General features: G+C 35.4%; 2 protein-coding genes across 2 annotated transcripts; one reads left to right on the top strand and one right to left on the bottom strand.

Moving 5' to 3' along the window:
* Window positions 1–4366: 4366 nt before the first annotated feature.
* LOC133794649 (triacylglycerol lipase OBL1) lies at window positions 4367–7702 on the top strand. Its single transcript, XM_062231992.1, has 5 exons — window positions 4367–4907; window positions 5299–5519; window positions 5630–5663; window positions 6210–6928; window positions 7094–7702. The coding sequence occupies exons 1-5, from the start codon at window positions 4574–4576 to the stop codon at window positions 7349–7351; spliced, it is 1566 nt and encodes a 521-aa protein (XP_062087976.1). The 5' UTR covers window positions 4367–4573; the 3' UTR covers window positions 7352–7702.
* Window positions 7703–12501: 4799 nt separating this feature from the next.
* Window positions 12502–19689, bottom strand: LOC133794648 (ATPase 10, plasma membrane-type). Its single transcript, XM_062231991.1, has 22 exons — window positions 19543–19689; window positions 19123–19205; window positions 18913–19032; window positions 18561–18659; window positions 18336–18473; window positions 18114–18248; window positions 17714–17893; window positions 17389–17595; window positions 17020–17139; window positions 16698–16817; window positions 16484–16606; window positions 16288–16392; window positions 15984–16128; window positions 15600–15761; window positions 15234–15472; window positions 14901–14933; window positions 14692–14773; window positions 14053–14213; window positions 13786–13959; window positions 13454–13636; window positions 13172–13338; window positions 12502–13034 (listed from the first exon to the last, which is right to left on the bottom strand). The coding sequence occupies exons 2-22, from the start codon at window positions 19186–19188 to the stop codon at window positions 12938–12940; spliced, it is 2856 nt and encodes a 951-aa protein (XP_062087975.1). The 5' UTR covers window positions 19189–19205; window positions 19543–19689; the 3' UTR covers window positions 12502–12937.
* Between the last annotated feature and the right edge of the window lie 372 nt (window positions 19690–20061).

Here is a 20061-nt window from a genome sequence, read left to right as displayed (position 1 = left end):
GGTGACTTCTTCAAGCTTTGGGTCGTCCCCTCTCCGTTTGTCCCCTCTGACGCACCAACGAACAGGACAAGGATCTGAGCACTGCCAAGGGAAGATTTGGGGTTTTTTTGGGAGTTTTTGTTTCGGCACCGAGAGATTAGAGAAGATGTTTGGGGGATTTTTTGGGGTTTTAGTTTTGGGACCGAGAGAGTGAAGAGAGAATAGAGAGAGACTGAGAGAATAGAGAGAAAGAGTGGGAAACAAATGTCAGGGGTATTTTGGGAACTTAGGGAAATAATAGGACCAAATTAAGATGTGAATAGTGGGTAGGATATTTTTTCAGTTAGTACCCAAAATAATGCATAAATACTTAAATTTCTCATTTAATATATAAAATTATGATGTGTAATGATATGTACATCTAAATTTGCAATTAAATATTTCATTGTCATTTTTTTTTCTTCAATCAATTACATTTTTCTAAGTTAGGATCCATTAATTTAAAAAGGGACGTTGCTATTTAGGTACTCAACAAGTATTAATTTATAATTAGTTAGCGACATTCTTACAATATATATTAAATTAAAATGTGTAAAATTCAATATTAAATTACACCATAATAATATGCCACTTTGTAGTGTAGTAGTATTGTGTAATATCAAGTTGATATTTTTGGTGCACATATCATTACTCAATTATATAATAGAGTAAATTGCGGCTAAAATACTTAATGTTTTCAAAATGTTGTACTTTTATACTCAAATTTTTTTTTGTGGTAAATATACTCAATGTCTTCAAAACGTTATATTTTATACCTAAACTTTTTTTTGCAGCAAATATATTTAATATTTTCAAAATATTACTCTTTTATACTTATTTGTTTATTATTTTGAGAAATAATAAGAAAGTGAAAGAAAAATATAAGTTTTTAATTTTAAATTATTTTCATATTCTTATTATTTCTCAAAATAATAAAAAAATAATTTTAAAATTTTAAATTATTTAGAACAATTAAAATTTATATTTTTCTTTTCTAAAAAAAAACTTATATTTTAAATTAATGAAAAAATATAAAATTTTAATTATTTTAATTTTAATAAAGCATTTATTAATTTTTTAAAATTAAAATAGTTATTTTGAGAAAAAATAAAAAAATAAAAAAATTTAAAATTTAAGAAATAATTATAATTTTATATTTTTTCTTCACTTTCTTATTATTTATCAAAATAATAAAAAATATACTAAAAATACAATATTTTAAAAATATTAAATATATTTACTATAAAAAAATTGATATAAAAGTATAACATGACATTTAGTATATCTAAAAAAATAAATTTCAGTATATAAATGCATCACTTTGAAAATATTAGATATTTTTATCGCAATTTACCCTATATTATAATATAATATAATGTAAGTGATGTGACTTTATCGGGACTGGGCGTGTCGGTGATTCGGTGGATGCGCGTTTTTTATGTTTGACTCGGCTCCATTACATGCCTGCTGTCTCACGCCTGTGCCTCGACCCGTTCGGTTCATTAACCAATGACCAAACCAAACTATTTTGTTAAATTTCAAATAATATTTTGAAGCTTCTTTTATTTCACATTATTTTAAAGGTTTTTTTTTCTTCTTCTTCTTCTTCTTCTTTCTAGATTATTTGACCAATTGATACGTACACAAGTCACGGACAGAGTTTTTTTTTTTTTGGTTCAATTGTGGGTCCGAACTGTAAAATCCAAAATTTGGGCCAGGCCCTTCGTGAAGGTGAAAATGATTAATCCATTATTACTTCAGATCAGATAGGGGAAGTACACATCAGCATATGTTGCGAGTTAAAACTTAATCTAAACAAGCAATAGTCTCGCTCGTGAGTATTCCCTAATAAGATATACATGAACCTTAAGGCTCAAGCATTAAAAAAAGCGGGAAAAAAGATATTGATGAGAAGTATTCATTTTAATTTTGTTTCGTAAAAGTACAATGTGACCAGAGTTGATCTTGCTGTTGCAAAGATGGCTAGTGAAGTTGTCATATTGGGCTTCCTTAGTCACATGTAGAAGATGTTTGTACCTTTTAATTCTGTTTCTCTTTTTGTTTTACTTTCGAAGACAGTTCTACACAAAGACAAAAACTAGCTTGGATGGTTCTGTTATTCTACTCATAATCTATACAATTTGCCATGCCGTATCCATAACAGCAAAAAAACAGATATAAACAGATAATGTTCGACTATACACACCTTACAAAATACTACACCCACTCACTCACTCCATTCTCTTACCTTATCCAGAATCATAACATATACACATTTATCCCAATAATTAAAATATTGTAACCATCTTAACTTCTTAAAAGCACAATATTCCCATTTACTTTCTACACGTGGTTATATGACTTTATAAAAGAGTATTGTTATATATGGGTATATGACTTTATAAAAGAGTATTGTTATATCACATTTTAAGGTGCCAAATATTATACGAGGTGACATGTCATAACATATCTCATAACACTTATTAAATTCAAATATCACCAATAACAATACACCAACTGTGAAGTTGGGTATCTCTAGTGCGCATCAGCAATTCTTCTTATTAAATGTAACACAACATAGGGGTGCACATGGGTCGGATTTTCAGGTTCATCGGGTTTGGGTTTTGCGGGTTTTGGATGTATAAAAATGGTACCGAAACTGATCCGAATTTTTCGGGTTTCAGGGTTTTTCAGGTTGGGTTTCGGGTTGAGCTGGGCCTGCTGGATTTTGGGCTGAAAAGTCCAATTTTGCAAAAATACCATTTTTTTCAAAAATACCATATTTTTACACTTTTTTAATTTTTATAGTTTGTTTAATATTTAACGAAAAAAAAAAGAGCAAACAAAATATTCAAACCTAGAAAATATCACAACTACTCTATTGCTCATAATTGACATTAAAGATATTGTGAAAATATATATAATAATAAAGATTGAGTCCGGTAATAACATATTCGGTACTTTTTTGTTCCCTCAATATATAACACAGTACATCATAGTAAAGCTAGCTCTTTCCTTTTGGTTTCATACTAGAAAATACTTGAGGTTATAATAAATGAAATAAACTTATAGTTTATAATATACAGGTTCAGTCTCAAAGCTGTTAAATAAAGCTTTGAGGGAGATTAAGTAAAAAAAAAACAAAAACAGGTTCAAAATAAATAATAAAACGCAAATCAGTAAACATCATACAGTACTAAATTAAATCCATAAACATTATAAGTGAAGCTTTGAGTCAACTCAATTAAATCACCAGGTTAGAAAGAAAAAAAAAATGGTTAGATATTACATTCTCAAATCAGTAAACATTTAACATTATACAAAATACAGTTCTAATAAATAATTTTCCTAAATCCAAAATGAAGATGGGAGTGTATACAAAAACTCTAAATAGTAAAGAACATATCCATTCACAGCATATATTTCACAGCATTATACAAAAATACCTCTAGGCCGCTTGACGGGAGGATCCTTACCGTGACCGACGACCGTGAGTGTGAGAGATGGAGTCAGAGAGGAGGCCACATGAGACGAGAGTGGACCCTTGCCGTGACCGACGACCGTGAGAGATGGAGGCAGGCGGCTGCTGGGTTTGTGAGAGATAGAGATAATGTGAGGGAGGCGAGGCGAGGCGAGAAGAAGAGCTGGTGGTGGTGGTGGTGGCTCTGCTGAGAAGAAGGCTGCTGGGTCCGTGCGTGAGTGAGAGTGAAAGAGAAGAAGAAGAAAAGAAATTTTAGATTGTTCAGATTTTTTCAGATTTGGGGTGATCATCTTTTTTTTTCAGACTTTTTTTAAATTTCAGTCGGGTTCGGGTTACAATAGAACCCAATATTATTAAATTTTAAATCCGAACCCAACCCAATATATTTCGGTTTGGATAAGAATAAATCTAAAATGAAATTTTTTTCTGAAAATTTAGATTTTTGGGGTTCGGATAGGACGGATTTTATGAGTTTTCGTGTCAAATGCTCACCCAAAATATGAACCAAATAACAAAACCTCTTAAGGCTATTAGCCTATTATATGCTTTGGGCACAAAACTTTGCTTCCCTTCTAATATGTGATTCTGTTTGCTCTTCTTTGGCAAGTGGTACTAATACTTGTTTCATATATACGTAATAGTTATTACCAATTCACATTTTTGTACTCACTTATTATCAATCATCACATAACCACAAACAAACAAAACAAAATAAAATAATTATACTCCGAAACACTTTTGTACATGTCATTCCCACTCATATCCTTGACTCAATAAGTTTTGGAGTTTTTGCATGTAGGGTCATGAAGGTCATTTCACTCTATCCATAATGATAAATATGGATCACTTCAATCATAATCTGCAACGCACTTACGCACGCACATCGAGTCCACCAAGCCAGCTTCTGCTTACACGTAACCTTGGTCGTTGGCCCTTTTCTTTTTTCTTTTCTTTTTTTGGGAGGAACTATGCTATCTATAAAAATGGTCTCTTTACTGTATCAACCCAAAGAAGAAGAAGAAGAAGAATATAATAGAGTCGAACGAGTGGGAGCTGGGTTGAGTTTTAGCAGTTATGGCTCCCACGTCACAACAAAACAATGGTTATGAAGGTGGGTTTAGGTACTTAATTGTACGCCCGGAGAAGGGTGGACTTGCAGACTTGTTTCGCTACGCGGTGATGGGTAACGTTGTTAGTGGGCTAATGTTCTTGGAGAGCTCAGATGACGACGTTTTGGGTGACAAGGCCATGGATTACAGGTGGGTTATTGTTGTTTCCATCATTGCTAGGAAAATCATAGCTTTCTTTGGGAAACCCTTGGAGTGGACTGGATATCTGGTCGACTTCATCCTCAATCTCCTTTCCCAGAACGGCAACCTCGTTGGCTTGTTCTACAATCTTGTCCGTGGTAACTTCACTACTTCCCCCGTGGCAGTTATTTGTTTATTTATGCAATGTGTATATGTATTAATGTATGTATCTCGTGTGTTTGTTAATATTTCAGTCCCCAAAATATGGAAAATTTATAATTCAAGAGCATTAAATTCGCAATTGCCGCATGTTCATTATCTGATAAAAGAAACTTTATTTTATGGACGAACAATTGTTATTGTTCTTGGGAGTGTGATAGACAATGTTGGGGTTAATTAAACTATATGGTCTGTTAGATTTTTGTTTTAGGGTAAAAATTTCTTCTGCCCAAGTTCTGAATAGAGCTACTTACTATTTGAGGCAAAAGGGTTATGGAGAGAGTATTGGATTGATTTCTTTTCTTGGATTATGTTTGTGTTGGGAGGCAGGAAGAGTAGTGGTGCCGAGGAGGGGCACAGAGACTTTTATTAGTACTATTGGGCAATTAGATGGGCGGATAGACCTCTACAAGGGGGAGAGCTTAGCTAGAGAAATTGATGGGGAAGTGGAAATAGGGACCCGGGCTCTTATGGACCTCTGCATTATGGCATCAAAGTTAGCCTATGAGAATGCCCAAGTCGTTAATAATGTCGTAGTCCATCACTGGAAGGTCAGTTTATCACTCTTCAATTTTTTTTGTTTATAATTTAGGCCACCAAGTGAATCTATACGAGGTTTTCTTAAGACACTAACTTGGTTAATCTGAACTTCACAAGACAGATGCATTTCGTGGACTTTTACAATGGCTGGAATTGTAAGTAGCCAAATATTACTTATAAATAAATAATCTTTTGTAATTCCTCTATTATTGTATTTTGTCTTTTAATCTATCTTCGGCGCAAGTATATATTGGCTAAGGCTATTTTGTTGTACAGCTACTAGATATATAAAATACTCTAAGCCTCTATTGCAGACTGAGCATTTTTTTCTTTCTTATGTTTTCTTCCCTAAAATCCAAATATCTTCTTTATTGCATTTTGGATGGATTTGCATTCAAACTTCAAGCTTCAATTACAAAGAGTATTTCCTAGTTTGTATGCTTTTTTATTTTCTTTTCTCTTTCGTGTTTTGTTTTTATTGAAAAACATAGTTAAAGACAGAGTAATGAGGCAAGTAAAAGTTACAATAAACTACACCCTGAAAAGTATACTATACAAAGCCCTAAAACCATCACCATAAGAAATATATGCTTTTCTACACTAGAAGATATTTGAAGAATCATTTAATGAACTCATTCCATGGCTTAGGCATCATTTGTTCCTCTTTATTTGACTCTTGAAATTTCACCTTCATGTGATAGATTTCCAAAAGGAGCGGTCCACTCAAGTGTTCATACTCTGCGACAAGCCTAAAGATGCAAATTTGATATTGATCAGCTTCAGGGGCACAGAACCTTTCGATGCTGATGATTGGATTACTGATTTTGATTACTCATGGTATGAGATACCAAATTTGGGAAAGGTTCATATGGGATTCATAGAAGCTTTAGGTCTAGGAAACAGATCTGATGTCACAACATTACAAAGTAACCTTCTAACAAACCACAGAGAGTCAAACGACAGTGATGTCTCAAAACGCACTCAACCATCTGACATAGGACAAGGTGGTTCTTCTACAAGTGAAGGGCAACTGCAACCAGAAATGATGGAAATGACAGCATACTACGCTGTGAGAAAGAAGCTCAAGAGCTTACTAGACGAGCACAAGAATGCGAAATTCGTAGTCACTGGCCACAGTTTAGGTGGGGCACTAGCCATATTGTTTCCCACAGTGCTGGTGCTTCACAAAGAAATGGAGCTAATGCAGAAACTCTTGGGTGTCTACACATTTGGACAGCCTAGAATTGGTAACAGAGAGCTGGGGAAGTTCATGGAATCCCATTTGAATAGTCCAGTCCCTAGGTACATCAGGGTGGTCTACTGCAACGATCTCGTACCCCGGTTGCCCTATGATGACAGAACGTTCTTGTATCACCATTTTGGGGTTTGCCTTTACTATGACAGCTTCTACATTGAGCAAGTAAGTACTCATGCATTCACGTTAACCCTTTTTAAAACTTGTCTTCTCTGGCTTCTTGTCCCATACACTTTCTGGTCCCTATATCAAGAAAGAAGGCAGTTAAATTTGATATTTTCTTTTAACATGGGCTGTTTTATTCAAATTGGTTTATGGTTATTTGTGCAGAAGGTGAAAGAGGAACCGAACAAAAATTTCTTTCGGCTGAGAAATGCTTTTGTGGTGTATGTTAATGCCATTTGGGAGTTGATAAGAAGTTTTATTATGAAATACGTGTATGGGAAAGAGTACGAGGAAGGGTGGTTTGGCATGGTGGCAAGGCTGATTGGACTTGCACTTCCTGGAATCTCAGCACATGGTCCAACAGATTACGTAAACTCCGTGAGGCTGGGACGTGAACGCAACCTTCATATGTCGTCTTTCTGAGGTTTCTGTTTTGCAGCTTGCAAGTAATGCGGACTGGATCAGTGGTCCTTCATAAAAAGTCACGAGGAACAAGTCACTTTTAGATATTTTGCTGGTGTCACGGGCAATGTCGTAGTGTTTTGTTTTGTTTGTCTCCGGGGTTGGTTTTGCATGAATTTTGTTGGTGAATAAGATTTATTTTGCTTTCCTCTTTCTGAGAAAGTTGGTAAATAAGAGTTCGTGAATAGAAAGTGCAAAGTTTTATTTGCTTTTGTACAACACAACACCCCTAATTACATGGTGTCCTTTATCATAGAATCTTTAATGGAATGTCTAATCACTTTTTTATAGAATGGATCTTTTCTTTTATAATTTTTATATGATTATATATCATATATTATTATAATAATTATGTGAAATATGTGAAATACAATTCATGATGAAGAGAGAAAAAAGAAGGCTAGAGTGTATTGTGAAAATAGAGAGAAAAGAGTTCTAGGTCACAAAATTAATTAGTCAAGTATATTTTATACAAGGCAAAATATATAAAATAACAATAATTAATCAAAGACTAAAATGCCTTCAAATAATAACTCTAACACCCCTTCAAACTCACAATGCAGTAACAATAAGTATCGAGAGTTTGCTAACTAGAAACTGAAAACGAGAAATAGAATAAGACTTAGTAAAGAAGTCAGTAATCTGTAAAGAAGAAGAAAAGAAGGAACAAAAGGCAAAGTGATAGTGCCAAGCTTTAGGTGGTGACGAGTGAAGTGACAATCAATCTAAATGTGCTTGGTGCGTTCATGAAAAACTGAGTTGTGAGCAATCTGGATGGCATTCTGATTGTCACAATAGATAGGAGTGGGTTGAGAATGACGTACACCCATACCCATATCTACAAGCAGCTATCTTAACCAAACAATTTCTTTGGTAGTAGATGACATAGCACGATACTGTGCTTTAGTGGAAGATTGGGAGACAACATTCTGTTTCTTACTTTTCCAAGAATTAAGATAATCAACCAAAAAGATACAGAAACCAGTAACAGACTTCCGATCCGTGGGATCACGACCATGATCAGCATCAGAGTATGCACGCAACTCCAAGGAAGAAGTGGAGGGAAACAAAAGGCTTTGAAAGATAGTACCCCGAAAATACCTCAAAATGCGAAGAACAGCTGCCTAGTGAACAGTAGTAGAAGAAGTAACAAATTGACTAACAATGTGAACAACATATGCAATGTCGGGGCGAGTGACAGTGAGATAAACCAAACTGCCAACAATAGTGCGATACAAAGTAGGATCATGCAAGGGAGTGCCATCAAAAGGAGAATACTGAACATTGAGCTCAAAAAAGTGGCAACTACTTTTGTATCTATAAGACGAGCACGCTCAATAATGTCAGAAGTGTATTTTGACTGAGAAACAAGATAACCTTTTGGAGAGAAGGCAACCTCAATACTGAAGAGGACCCAAATCCTTCATCTCAAACTGAGAAGCTAATTGAGACTTTAACACTACAATTCCATCTAAATCATCACCAATAATGATCATATCATCAACATATAAGGAAAGGAGAATACGACCTACATTGGTACACTTAACGAATAGAGCTGAGTCATGATTACTAGGGAGAAACCCAAGAGAAGTAATAACATTGGAGAACTTCTCAAACCATGCTCGAGGAGCCTGTTTGAGACCATACAGAGCTTTCTTAAGTTTACAAACTTCTCCATGATTGTGAGGGACACCAGGAGGAGGAGCCATATAGACCTCTTCATGTAAATCACCGTTTAAGAAAGCATTCTTAACATCCAACTGAGATATATTCCATTGACGAGCAGATGCAAGTGCTATAAGAGCACGGACTGTAGCCATTTTTGCAACAGGAGCAAAAGTTTCCTCAAAATCCATACCATACTAGTTGAGAAAATCCCTTAGCTACCAATCAAGCTTTGTAGCATTCAACATACCCATCAGACCTGGTCTTGATTTTATAGACCCAACAAGAACCAATTGTATGTTTACCAGGAGGTAAAGATACCAAATCCCAAGTTTCTGTCTTGTGCAAAGCTGAAAGTTCCTCATTCATAGCACGCTGCCAAAAAGGGTCAGTAACTGCTTCTTTATAGGATAAGGGCTCAGAGAGACAATGAATAGATGCTAAAAATGAAGTGAAAGGAGTAGAATAAGTCGAATAAACAAAATGTGGTAGTTTAGTAGACTTACAAGTGTGCTGAGGATAGCGAGGAAGATCCACAATATCATAAGGATCTTGAATAGTTGTAGGTGGAGGTGTTTCAGAAATGTCGGGCTGCAAAATACCAGTATCAATAGCTCGAGACTTGCGAGAGTAATGAAGAGGAAAATGGACTATAGGAGCAGGAGAAGATTCAGACTCTACAATTTGAGGAACTTAAGGATAAGAGGTATATGTATGCTCAAAGAAAGGATCAATGTGAATAAGATCGTATTTGGTCAAGTTGTGAGTAGCGTTAGGAATGGAAAAGAAAGGTATATGCTCAAGGAAAACAACATGACGAGATACATACAATTTTTGAGAAGTTGGATCAAAACAACGATATCCTTTTTTACCATCACCATAACCAAGAAACACACAAAGTGCAGAGTATGATCACGATTTTGTACGCTCTACACTAGAACGATGAACAAAGCAAGTAGAACCAAAGACTCTCAAAGAAGAATAATCAGGGATATGTTCATATAGTTTTTCAAAAGGAGACAAACCTGAAGTGATTGAAGATGGAATCTTATTAATAAGGTTGACTGCAGTGAGAACTGCCTCTCCCCAAAACTGAATAGGAACAAATGAGGACAACAAAAGAGAACGAGCAATTTCAATAATGTGTCTATGCTTTCTTTCGGCAACCCCATTTTGTTCAGGGGTATCTGTACAAAAGGTTTGATACACAATTCCATCTAAAACAAGCAAATCACAGAATTTATTTGAAGTATATTCACCACCTTGATCACATCTAAAACATTTAATAACAGAAGCATGTTGAGTGTTTACATAAGCTCGAAAACGATCATAAATATCATAGAAATCAGAACGACATTTCATAAGAAAAACCCAACAAAATCTAGTGTGATCATCAATAAAAGAGACATAATATCTAGACCATCCTTTTGTAGCAATAGGGGAGGGTCCCCATACATCAAAATGAACTAAGTCAAAAGGTGCAACAGAACATGAAGTACTTTTACTGAAAGTTAAAGCAGAAAATTTGGCAAGTTTACAACCACTACAATCAAAAATACCATGAACTTGCAAATCTCCTAAGGTTCCTGTAGAAGCTAAGAATCTTAAACGGGAAGTTGAAACATGACCAAGGCAAGAGTGTCATAAATAAAACTAGACGATGAAGGAGACAAACGGAAGGAAGACAGATCAACACTAGGAGCTGCAAATACTGGTAATCTCAGCTCATCGAAAACATATAAATCCCCCCGCCTACGGCCGGTCTCAATCAGCTTCTGAGATTGCGGATCCTGCACATTACAAGAGGTAGAAGAAAAAGACACTGAGTAACCAGAATCACACAATTGACCAACAACAGATACAAGGTTTAGTGAAAGCTTAGGAATATGGTAAACATTAGGGAGCGATAAATGATGATTGACAACAGAACCAACACCTGCTAATGGCATAGGAGTACCATCAGCACTCATGACAGACACAGATGATGCAGGACACAAAGAAACAAAAGATTTCGAATGTGGAGACATATGGTGCGAGGCTTCAGAATCTAAAATCCATGTAGAGGAGGTCATACTTGAAGTGCTAGTGGGGGGCTGACCTACCGAAGAAGAGGCGGACATGGCATGTGGTTGCATGGTAAGAAACTTCTGAAATTGTTTTAAGAGGGCAGCAAGAGCAGGATTGGAAGATGAGACCCCAAAATCATGCGAGTCAGATGGAGGTACATTAGCAGCGACATTAAATTGTGGAGGTTGTGAGTGGTTGCCAAACTGTGGTTGGCTACCATAATGAGGCGGTTGATTACCGAATTTAGGAGGTCTGAGTTGATGTCTCTGTTGCTGAGGTGCACGATTTACTAATTTAGGACACTGAGCCTTCCAGTGACCTTTTTGTTTGCAAAAGCTACATTCATCAACTCCAACTTTGTGTGAGGTTTATTCTCATGGTGAGTAAAATGTCTAGGAGGAGCTACCAAAATAGAGGGACTGGGTGCTGGGAGGATGCCTTTTCCTGCTTAAGACTTAAGACGAATTTCATCTACCAATAGTTCACTGACTACTGAATCAACTGAAGGAAGTGGAGAACGATGCAAAATAAAGCCACATAGTCCCTCAAAGTCATCACGAAGTGCCATAAAAAACTGAACCAATCGTTGTTCCTTCCTACGAGCAATATATGGTGCAAAAGCTCGTAACTCTGCAGATTCAGTAAGGGCCAATTGATCTCATATATCTGTCATAACTGAATAGAACTCTTGAATACTCATATCTTTCTGTTCAAGAGCTCTAATATCTGATTCTAGTTGATATTGCTTTGCAAATTTAGATTGGGTATACAACCTTGCAAGATGGTCCCAAACTTCCTTCGTTGTTTCATATTTGGCTAGTTGGGTAGCTATTGAGTGTTCTACAAAGTTGTTTATCCAAGTAATAATTTTTTATTTATCCACTTCCCAAATTTCTAGCAAAGTTGCATAATCGACTTTGTCATTTGTTGGTTTAACTAAAGTTCCAGAAACATAACCCCACATCTTTTTTCCTTTCAAATTTTCTTTCATCACATAGTATCAATAAGAATAATTCTTTCCATCTAACCTCACACTAATGGATTGAAGGGAATCATCTTTATTACTTGCCATTTCAGAAACAAGAACAAACTTCCAAATGTTATCTCAGATAAAAGTGCTTAAATTCTACAATCTGACAAAACCCTAAAATTTTAGAACGAACACGAAAATCACATACCAAGTTGCTGCAAAGATGCTCCGACCCAGTTGGATCTGCGAAAGCTATGGTTACGCTTAAGAAATTCAATTCCATAAACTTATCTCTGATACCATGATAATTATGCAAAGATACAATCTATAAAACTCAAATAGATATAGCAAAATGGTGAAGAGAGAAAAATGGAGGCTAGAGTGTATTGCAAAAATAGAAAGAAAAATGTTCTAGGTCACAAAACTAATTAGTCAAAACCTTTTATATAAGGCAAAAGATATAAAATAACAATAATTAATAAAAGACTAAAATGCCCTCAAATAATAACTCTAACAGCTTCTACATGTTCTGTGAGTGCCTTGATTTACTGAATTTAAAATAAAGCGGACAATGGAATTATACTTGGCTATGTCATTCAGCTCCTACGCTCTTGGAAAGCTTATTCGTGAGAATTCTGTATACAACATTTCCGAAGCTTATGATAAAAATTTGAAAGAGAACTAAGAAATGGAATAAAAAAAACATGAGGTATTTAATATGATTTCCCTGCTCAGAATTCAATTTTTTTTTTTAAATCATGAGAATTCTTGTAAGCACCTTCTATTGCAGCACTCCTTCCTTTGTCCTCTCATTAGATATAGAACCATGGTAAATTCTCCACGTTTCAGACTGTATGAGCTGTTTGGATCACTCTGTAATCCAAATTCTTAAGCCTTACCACTGACTCTATATGTCCCCTCAGAGTGTGCAACTCTCCCAATCTGTGAAAGTTAAAAAGGGTTAACTCAAATCCTTCGTTTGGCATGCATGATAAACTATAGTATACTTTCACTAGAAGTTAAAAGAATTTGATTTGCATAACAATTGCATGGTCAATAAGAACCAGTTTGTAAAGTACCTGGCTATTTCAGCCCGGCGCTTGGCCTGTTCCGCAATCATCGAAGACCTACGCCTTCCTGTGTTTTCCAAATCTAAAGACATCAACCCTTGGAGACTTCTCTGAGAAAGTACCCACTGAGCTGCACGATCTTCCTTTCCATAGTCTTTTTTAGTAGTAAAGGCAGTCTATTGAAAAACACCCCAAATAAAGAGAAAACGAAGAACTGATAATAAGAATAAAGTTATCTTAAGAACTAAATAATTTTGTATATAACAGAAGTAATAAAAGTACTTCTCTGACCTTTCTATCAAATAATAGATTCCAGGCTTCTCCACTCAAGGCATACCGAACTGCAAACTTGATTATGTCAAGGGGTATGTAGAATATGAGACTATACAACCATATTACTCCGGCCCATCCCCATCCAATGCCTCTAATGTAAGCAAAGCTGATATGTGCATAGACAGCAATCAAGGTAGCCACCTAAAACATACAAAATTTTAGTAACTCTACTTGGTTTAAAAGTTTCAAAACTAAGTTCCATTCAGTATTATTTAAGCTTGAATTTATATGTTCAAAATCACTTTCTGAGATTTATATTCAAAATTACAAGTATTTGGAAGACAATGTACCAGTTGGGCAACAACAAAAGCACACATCAAGAGAGCTCCTGGCCTCTCTAGGAAAGACCAACTTTGACTACGAGTAACGAATATAAGAGCCTGGCTGATTATGCTGACTTGCAGATAAACAGCAGATGAAACTTCTTCACTATTGCTGGACAATGATCTTACATGGAAATGTGTCTGCAGCCAAATAAAACAGTTCAATATTAGGAATAAAATTTTGATCTTGTCTCTAGAAACGATATGAACTTTTAAGTGTGTTTAGTAGTGTACCTCAAAGAAGGTGGTGTCAATTATGAGCCAGTAAAACAACACAGTCACCAGGGCAAGATATGTGCCAATGACAATGCCTGTTGCGAAAATCTCGTTGAGCTTCCAACTGTCAGGCCTTGGAGAGGGCCTTACCCGATCTTTGGAGATAGTCATGATGGTTCCTATTACAAAAGCCATCCAGTTCTTATTTGATTCTTGTGAGTTGATAAATATAGAACAACTTTTTCTCTATTTATACCCTTCATAAACATATCCAGTAAAAGGCCAATGTAAAACCTTCTTATATCTACTTTTGAATCCATTTTGATGTATTCTGTCACAGAATTAAGTATAGCTTTCTAGCATTTACATAATTCATTTCCTTGTTCCCGAACTTCCCAAAAGACTAGAACATCCTATTTCCATGTACTGTATGACATTTGAAATCTAGGTGCATGTAAAAAAATTATAGAAGGTAGTGTCATTATTACATGACATAATTATTTTCTATTACTTGATCAAATTGTCATGTACTAGATGATAATAGTAAATTTCATTCTTTCACGAATCAGAAAGGTCTATTTTTCAGTTTATGGGCAATAATGCAAAGAGTTTATTAGAAAAAAGAAAAGGGTTTTAAGAGAAGACTAAGGACATTACCATCATTCAGTATTGCTATAATCAAAACCATGAATGGTGGGAAGTCATACTCCCAAATCAATGCAAGGAGCACGAAACCAAGCTGCAGCAGATAATATCAAGTGTAAATATTAATGATAATGTTGAAGAAGTAGCATCAATATCTAAAACCCGTTCTTAAATCCCTTAAGTGAATCTAAGCACTTGAAAAATTAAATATCTCAACTTACCACAATCCTAATCGTTATGGAGACGGCATATATCTGCATAATGTTCAGGTTCAATTAGTGTACAACTATAAACAGTTCAAGAGCTACATTTAAAAAATAGAAAACCTTGAAACATATCAAAGTAGCAAATTTCTGTCTTCTTTTTTTTTAGCTGCTATTAAAAAACGTTATAATATTCATCATCATCTACTACCTAAGATTCTTATGCTTGAAAGAAAATTTCATGCATGGAAGTTACATTTTCAGAGTGCTTAAAATTATGAGATTAGAATCTCTACCGACTACAATATTTTAATAATGTGAATCGTAAATAAGAGAAGATTGATGCTCAACTGTATAATTTTTCATTCGTTGGAATATAGCTCGGCTAGTTAAGACTGCACTGACAATCACACTTAAACCAGGTTCAGTTAAGACTATATCAGCAGCACCTCTTGCAGCATCTGTAGAATCAGCAACTGCTATTCCAATATCGGCTTTCTTTAAGGCTGGTGCATCATTTACTCCATCTCCAGTCATTCCCACCACATGTTTCTTCTCTTGTAAAATTTTCACAATTTCGTATTTGTGTTCTGAAAGTTGCACAGCAATAATCACATGAATTAGTAGATGTTATGATAACAAGTATAAGATTATTAGATATCATAGTAACGTAAATAAAATTTTCCCTATCAGGAGTCATAAACATAATAGAAATACCAGGGAATACGCCCGCAAAACCATCAGCCTTTTCAATGAGCTCATCCACTGGCAGAGCTTCATGTTCATCTTTATCACGTGCAAGCAATGAAGAAGAAGGATACATGTTTGTCCCCATTCCAAGTCTTCTCCCAGTCTCCTTTGCTATTGCCAGTTGGTCACCTGTGTAAACAAGCCAGAACTAATGATCATTGTTTTCTTTTCTAGACGTTCTTTTCAAGGACTTTTATCTTTTACATGGTGGTAAACTTGGAGTAGACTATAAAATTTACTCAACTAAAGCTCTTAATATTTTTGTTAGTATATGCTTGTCTAAGATATTTGACTAAATTAGTATATGGGCATCTACTATCCTGTATTATGGAACCTGCTACAATCATGTACCTGTAATCATCTTTACACAGACTCCAAGGTTAAGCGCCCTTCGGATGGTCTCTGCACTATCATGTCTTGGAGGGTCAAACAAAGGCAACAGTCCACAAAATGTCCAAGGACCTCCAGGACCCTCCTTGGTTTTCTCTGGAACTTCCTGAGAGGATTAATTATGGTTAAAAGAGTAGACAGAACAAACACATGATTTTGCCATTAGTTAGAACTGAATGACAATAAGAGTTAGCTTTCTTCCTCCAATTAACAAACTAGAATCAGATAACCAGGTCAGGAATAGAAAGTTAGATTTGTGTCATACCTGATAAGCAACTCCAAGAGACCGCAATCCCCTTTCAGCAAATTTATCTATTATGGCATGCACTTTTGCAGCAATCTCATTTCTTTCTTGGCATAGATTTAAGATCTGTTATTGTATGAAAAGATAACAATTTCAGATTTTTCTACAAAAGTTTTGAATTTAAATACAGAAAAAAGATATATGAACTTATTGATACCTGTTCTGGAGCTCCTTTGCTGGCCCTGTGCCAATTACCATCAGGATCAATGTAAGTAATTGCAGTACGCTTGTCCACTGGATTGAAGGGCAAGAAGTGTACTTGTGTAATGTTTCCACGTGCCTAGATATATAGGTAGTTTTAGCTTCATAATCCATAAAATAACAGTATTTTCTAAACTTCAGTGCTGAAGTGACACATTTCTTGTCCCTACCTCCTTTGGATCGGCAAGCATATTGACAATGGCTGCATCAATAGCATCCTGATTTTCCAGTCTTGATGCTCTGGCTGCTAGCAAAATAATTGTGTCTTTGTCCATATTTGGGTTGAAAACCTAAAAATTTGTATTTATATGTATGCAACATTAGCTTTTCTTGGGAAATTGCTAATGTGGTAAAAGGAAAAAAGATGAAATGATAAGTTCAAGATACTTGTTGAAATTGACAAACCATCTAAGAAAATTATAACTAGCTGAACAGGGAGAAATTTGAAACTTGTTTATTCAGTAGACATAATGCATGGTGTGACATCTGTACCTCAACGAGGTTTCTATCAACAGTGAGGCGATTCAGGGTAAGAGTTCCAGTTTTATCGCTGCAGAGGACATCCATGCCTGCCATTTCTTCAATTGCTGTCATCCTTTTTGTAATGGCACCCTTATCAAATGAAATATAAAACCATTAGAAAACTTCCAAATTCATTAGTATGGAAAACTGGTGTTTTATGTTGAATTAGTTTCATTAGTGAAATGGAATATGCAGCGTCTTATGCCTTAAAATCTTTTCCTATCAGTTAATGCCATGGTGCTTATCTCATGTGAGTGACACAGCCAAAAGTTTTCAAATTATAAATTACACAAAGATCAAAACAACAGGCTAATAGGCTAGAGTTGTTAAGGGGTGAACCTGTTGAGAGAGTCTATGAGAACCAATAGCAAGTGTTACAGACAAAACTGTAGGCATAGCTATTGGTATTCCTCCAATTAAGAGAACAAGAAGGTTGTTGATTCCATCCCTGTAAGAGCGGTGTTGTACAGGGAACATGACAATGATTTCCAGAATCATTCCCACAGCTATAGAACAAATGCAGAAATTACCAATGGAGGTAAGGACCTGTAGAAGAACATGCAGCTAAGTTACATACCATGTACTCATGTTTCTGATATTGATGGAAACATAGAAACTTTGCATACATATATAAGTTCTAGAATTACAAAATATTGTGAATGACCTGCTGAAAATGTCCAACAACTTCAGTTGAGTCAACTAAATATGCTGCTTTTCCAAAGAAAGAGTGAACTCCAGTTGCTATAACTACCGCTTCAATTTCTCCGTGCTTGCAAGTTGAACCAGAGAACACCTCATCACCTGTTCTCTTGGTGACTGGTAGGGACTCTCCGGTAAGAGCTGACTGTACAGAACAATATTGGATATGCTTACATATTGACAGTTTGACACTAATCATCTTAAACTTATCTAAAGCAACTACAAACAAGTCCAACATAAAAACAATATGCATATCTGTCTTGTTTATTATTGTTACGCCTTAAAAGGATTACTCAACAAAAGGCAATAAAATCACCATATCTAATCAATGATTGATTTACATTTCATCAAGTTCAAGTGCTTGCCTGGTCAATTTTTAACGGATCCCCTTCTAGTAGGCGAGCATCAGCTGGAATGATATCTCCAAGCTTTATACCAACTATATCTCCTGGTACTAAGATTGCTGCATCTTTCTCTTGCCACTGGCCATCTCTGAGAACCTGCAGTAAGAATTGTTAATTGACCTGATTATGTAACAATGAAGTTGATATTCTCTGAGACCAAGAATCCATAAAAGTGAACCCTACTCTTGTTTTTGGAGCTAAACGTGCCATGAGGGCTGCAGCGGCATTTCCAGCATTATTTTCTTCTATAAAACTTATTGTGGAGTTGATTATTAGTAGGCAGATAATTCCTACAAAATCTTGCCAATCTGGACCTTCCCCCTGAAATGTAGAATTAATGTAAGGACTAAGTCTGAAATAAAGCTATGCAACAAACAGAAAATCAATGCCAGGATTAAGCCTACTCACTCCACCATTAGCAAGGGCAATTGCCATCACAGCTGCAGCTTCCATGACCCATGATAATGGATTCCACATAAAACTAAGAAATTTCAATATTTTGTTCTCCTGAAATGTAATTAATCAATGGCTTAGAAAGTAAAAGACCTGATTTTTCATTTAACAAAACCAATTTCCTATATAGCATTTCATTCTGACAATTTTGGATATATACTCAAAGCTCCACATCAACAAACTTATTGTCCTCAAACTTTTCAACTTGACAATATTGAATGACTTAGAGCCGAATTGCTAACTATGTTTATCCAAGTTTTGGCTATGCCTACTTTGTTTCAAAAATTATAAAGACATTAGTACATACTGGCTTCTCTTCCAGCATGTTAGGACCAAAGATTATCAATCTTGCTTCAGCATCATCGGATGAGAGTCCTTCCGGCGATGTTTTTAGTTGTTCAAAAACTTCTTCCAAGGGTAATCGTTCCTATCAAAAACAAAATGCACCAACATTTTTATAGGACGTGCACTTGAAAATGTAGTCATGGAGTTGGAATTGTTGCAAAACAGAGCTTACCAAATCAATTCCGTCCCTGTTAAAATTTTCGGGACCAAGCAACGGCTTATCCAACTCCTCAGCCATGATTTAGTCTTCAAATCCTGCACTTTTCATAAAATGATGAAATGTTTCTCATGAGCACCAGCTAAGTGGGTTTGGAACTCACACGTACCAGTGCTAAATTATGTTAGTACACTACTGGAGACTGTATACAGAGGCTTTAATCATTATCACAGCTATATGTTTTTTTCCCTTATAATCCATAAATTGCTAAGCACACTAAATACATTTAATTTAATCAGGTGTTATTGTTAATCCTAACATCATTCATACAACAAATCAAAACTTAACACCATTCTTAACAAACAATAAGCTGTTTGATGGGGAGTTTATATACTAATACAAGTAACTATATACACAGAATTGGAGCACACTTACTAATAAGGCAAGAATTTGAAAGGTTTATTTTCTTCCCAAGAAATGAGAAGATGAACTACCTCCTCCTATTTTCCAAGGATGAATAAAAAGAAAGTGAATTAGAAGGAAGTATAAAAAGGGAGTACACTTTTACTGATAGCATTCTCAAGATGATTTGGTAGCTGACCGTTGGTTGGCACTACTACTACTAGTCTAGTCCTAGTATACTATTACCATCACAAGGAGAAGAGTGGAAAAACCTCTACTCTGCATGTTGTCATGATTTGGGCCGTGCCATTTTTCTACTATTTCTTTTTACTTGACTGAGAATTAATTAATTACTTAAATTAAGAGATCATAGTAGCTATCAACATAGTTAGGGAGACCCTTTGGCCTAACTACCTTTCAAAACTGCACTTCTAGTTCCAACCTAACATTCCCTTGGACCTCCAACATTTTATGACTTTGGGTCTTTATAGTATCTTGCTTGCGATTTTAATGTACAAAAAACATGGTGAGTAAGTAGCTGAAACATTTGGC

The sequence above is a fragment of the Humulus lupulus genome, chromosome 8 (assembly GCF_963169125.1).
Source record: "Humulus lupulus chromosome 8, drHumLupu1.1, whole genome shotgun sequence".
Classification (NCBI taxonomy): Eukaryota; Viridiplantae; Streptophyta; class Magnoliopsida; order Rosales; family Cannabaceae; genus Humulus; species Humulus lupulus.
Note: the sequence above shows the minus strand (reverse complement) of the source record. Positions and strands in the feature narration are given on the sequence as shown.

Excerpts from the sequence above, each read along its gene's own strand:
- LOC133794649 (XM_062231992.1), top strand. The coding sequence starts at position 4,574 with ATGGCTCCCACGTCACAACAAAACAATGGTTATGAAGGTGGGTTTAGG. Across the intron at positions 5,664-6,209 it reads CTTTTACAATGGCTGGAATT|ATTTCCAAAAGGAGCGGTCC; the intron begins GTAAGTAGCCAA and ends TTCATGTGATAG. Across the intron at positions 6,929-7,093 it reads ACAGCTTCTACATTGAGCAA|AAGGTGAAAGAGGAACCGAA; the intron begins GTAAGTACTCAT and ends TTATTTGTGCAG.
- LOC133794648 (XM_062231991.1), bottom strand. The coding sequence starts at position 19,188 with ATGGCTGAGGAGTTGGATAAGCCGTTGCTTGGTCCCGAAAATTTTAAC. Across the intron at positions 16,129-16,287 it reads CTCTTGGAGTTGCTTATCAG|GAAGTTCCAGAGAAAACCAA; the intron begins GTATGACACAAA and ends TAATCCTCTCAG. Across the intron at positions 15,473-15,599 it reads TTTTGCGGGCGTATTCCCTG|AACACAAATACGAAATTGTG; the intron begins GTATTTCTATTA and ends TGCAACTTTCAG.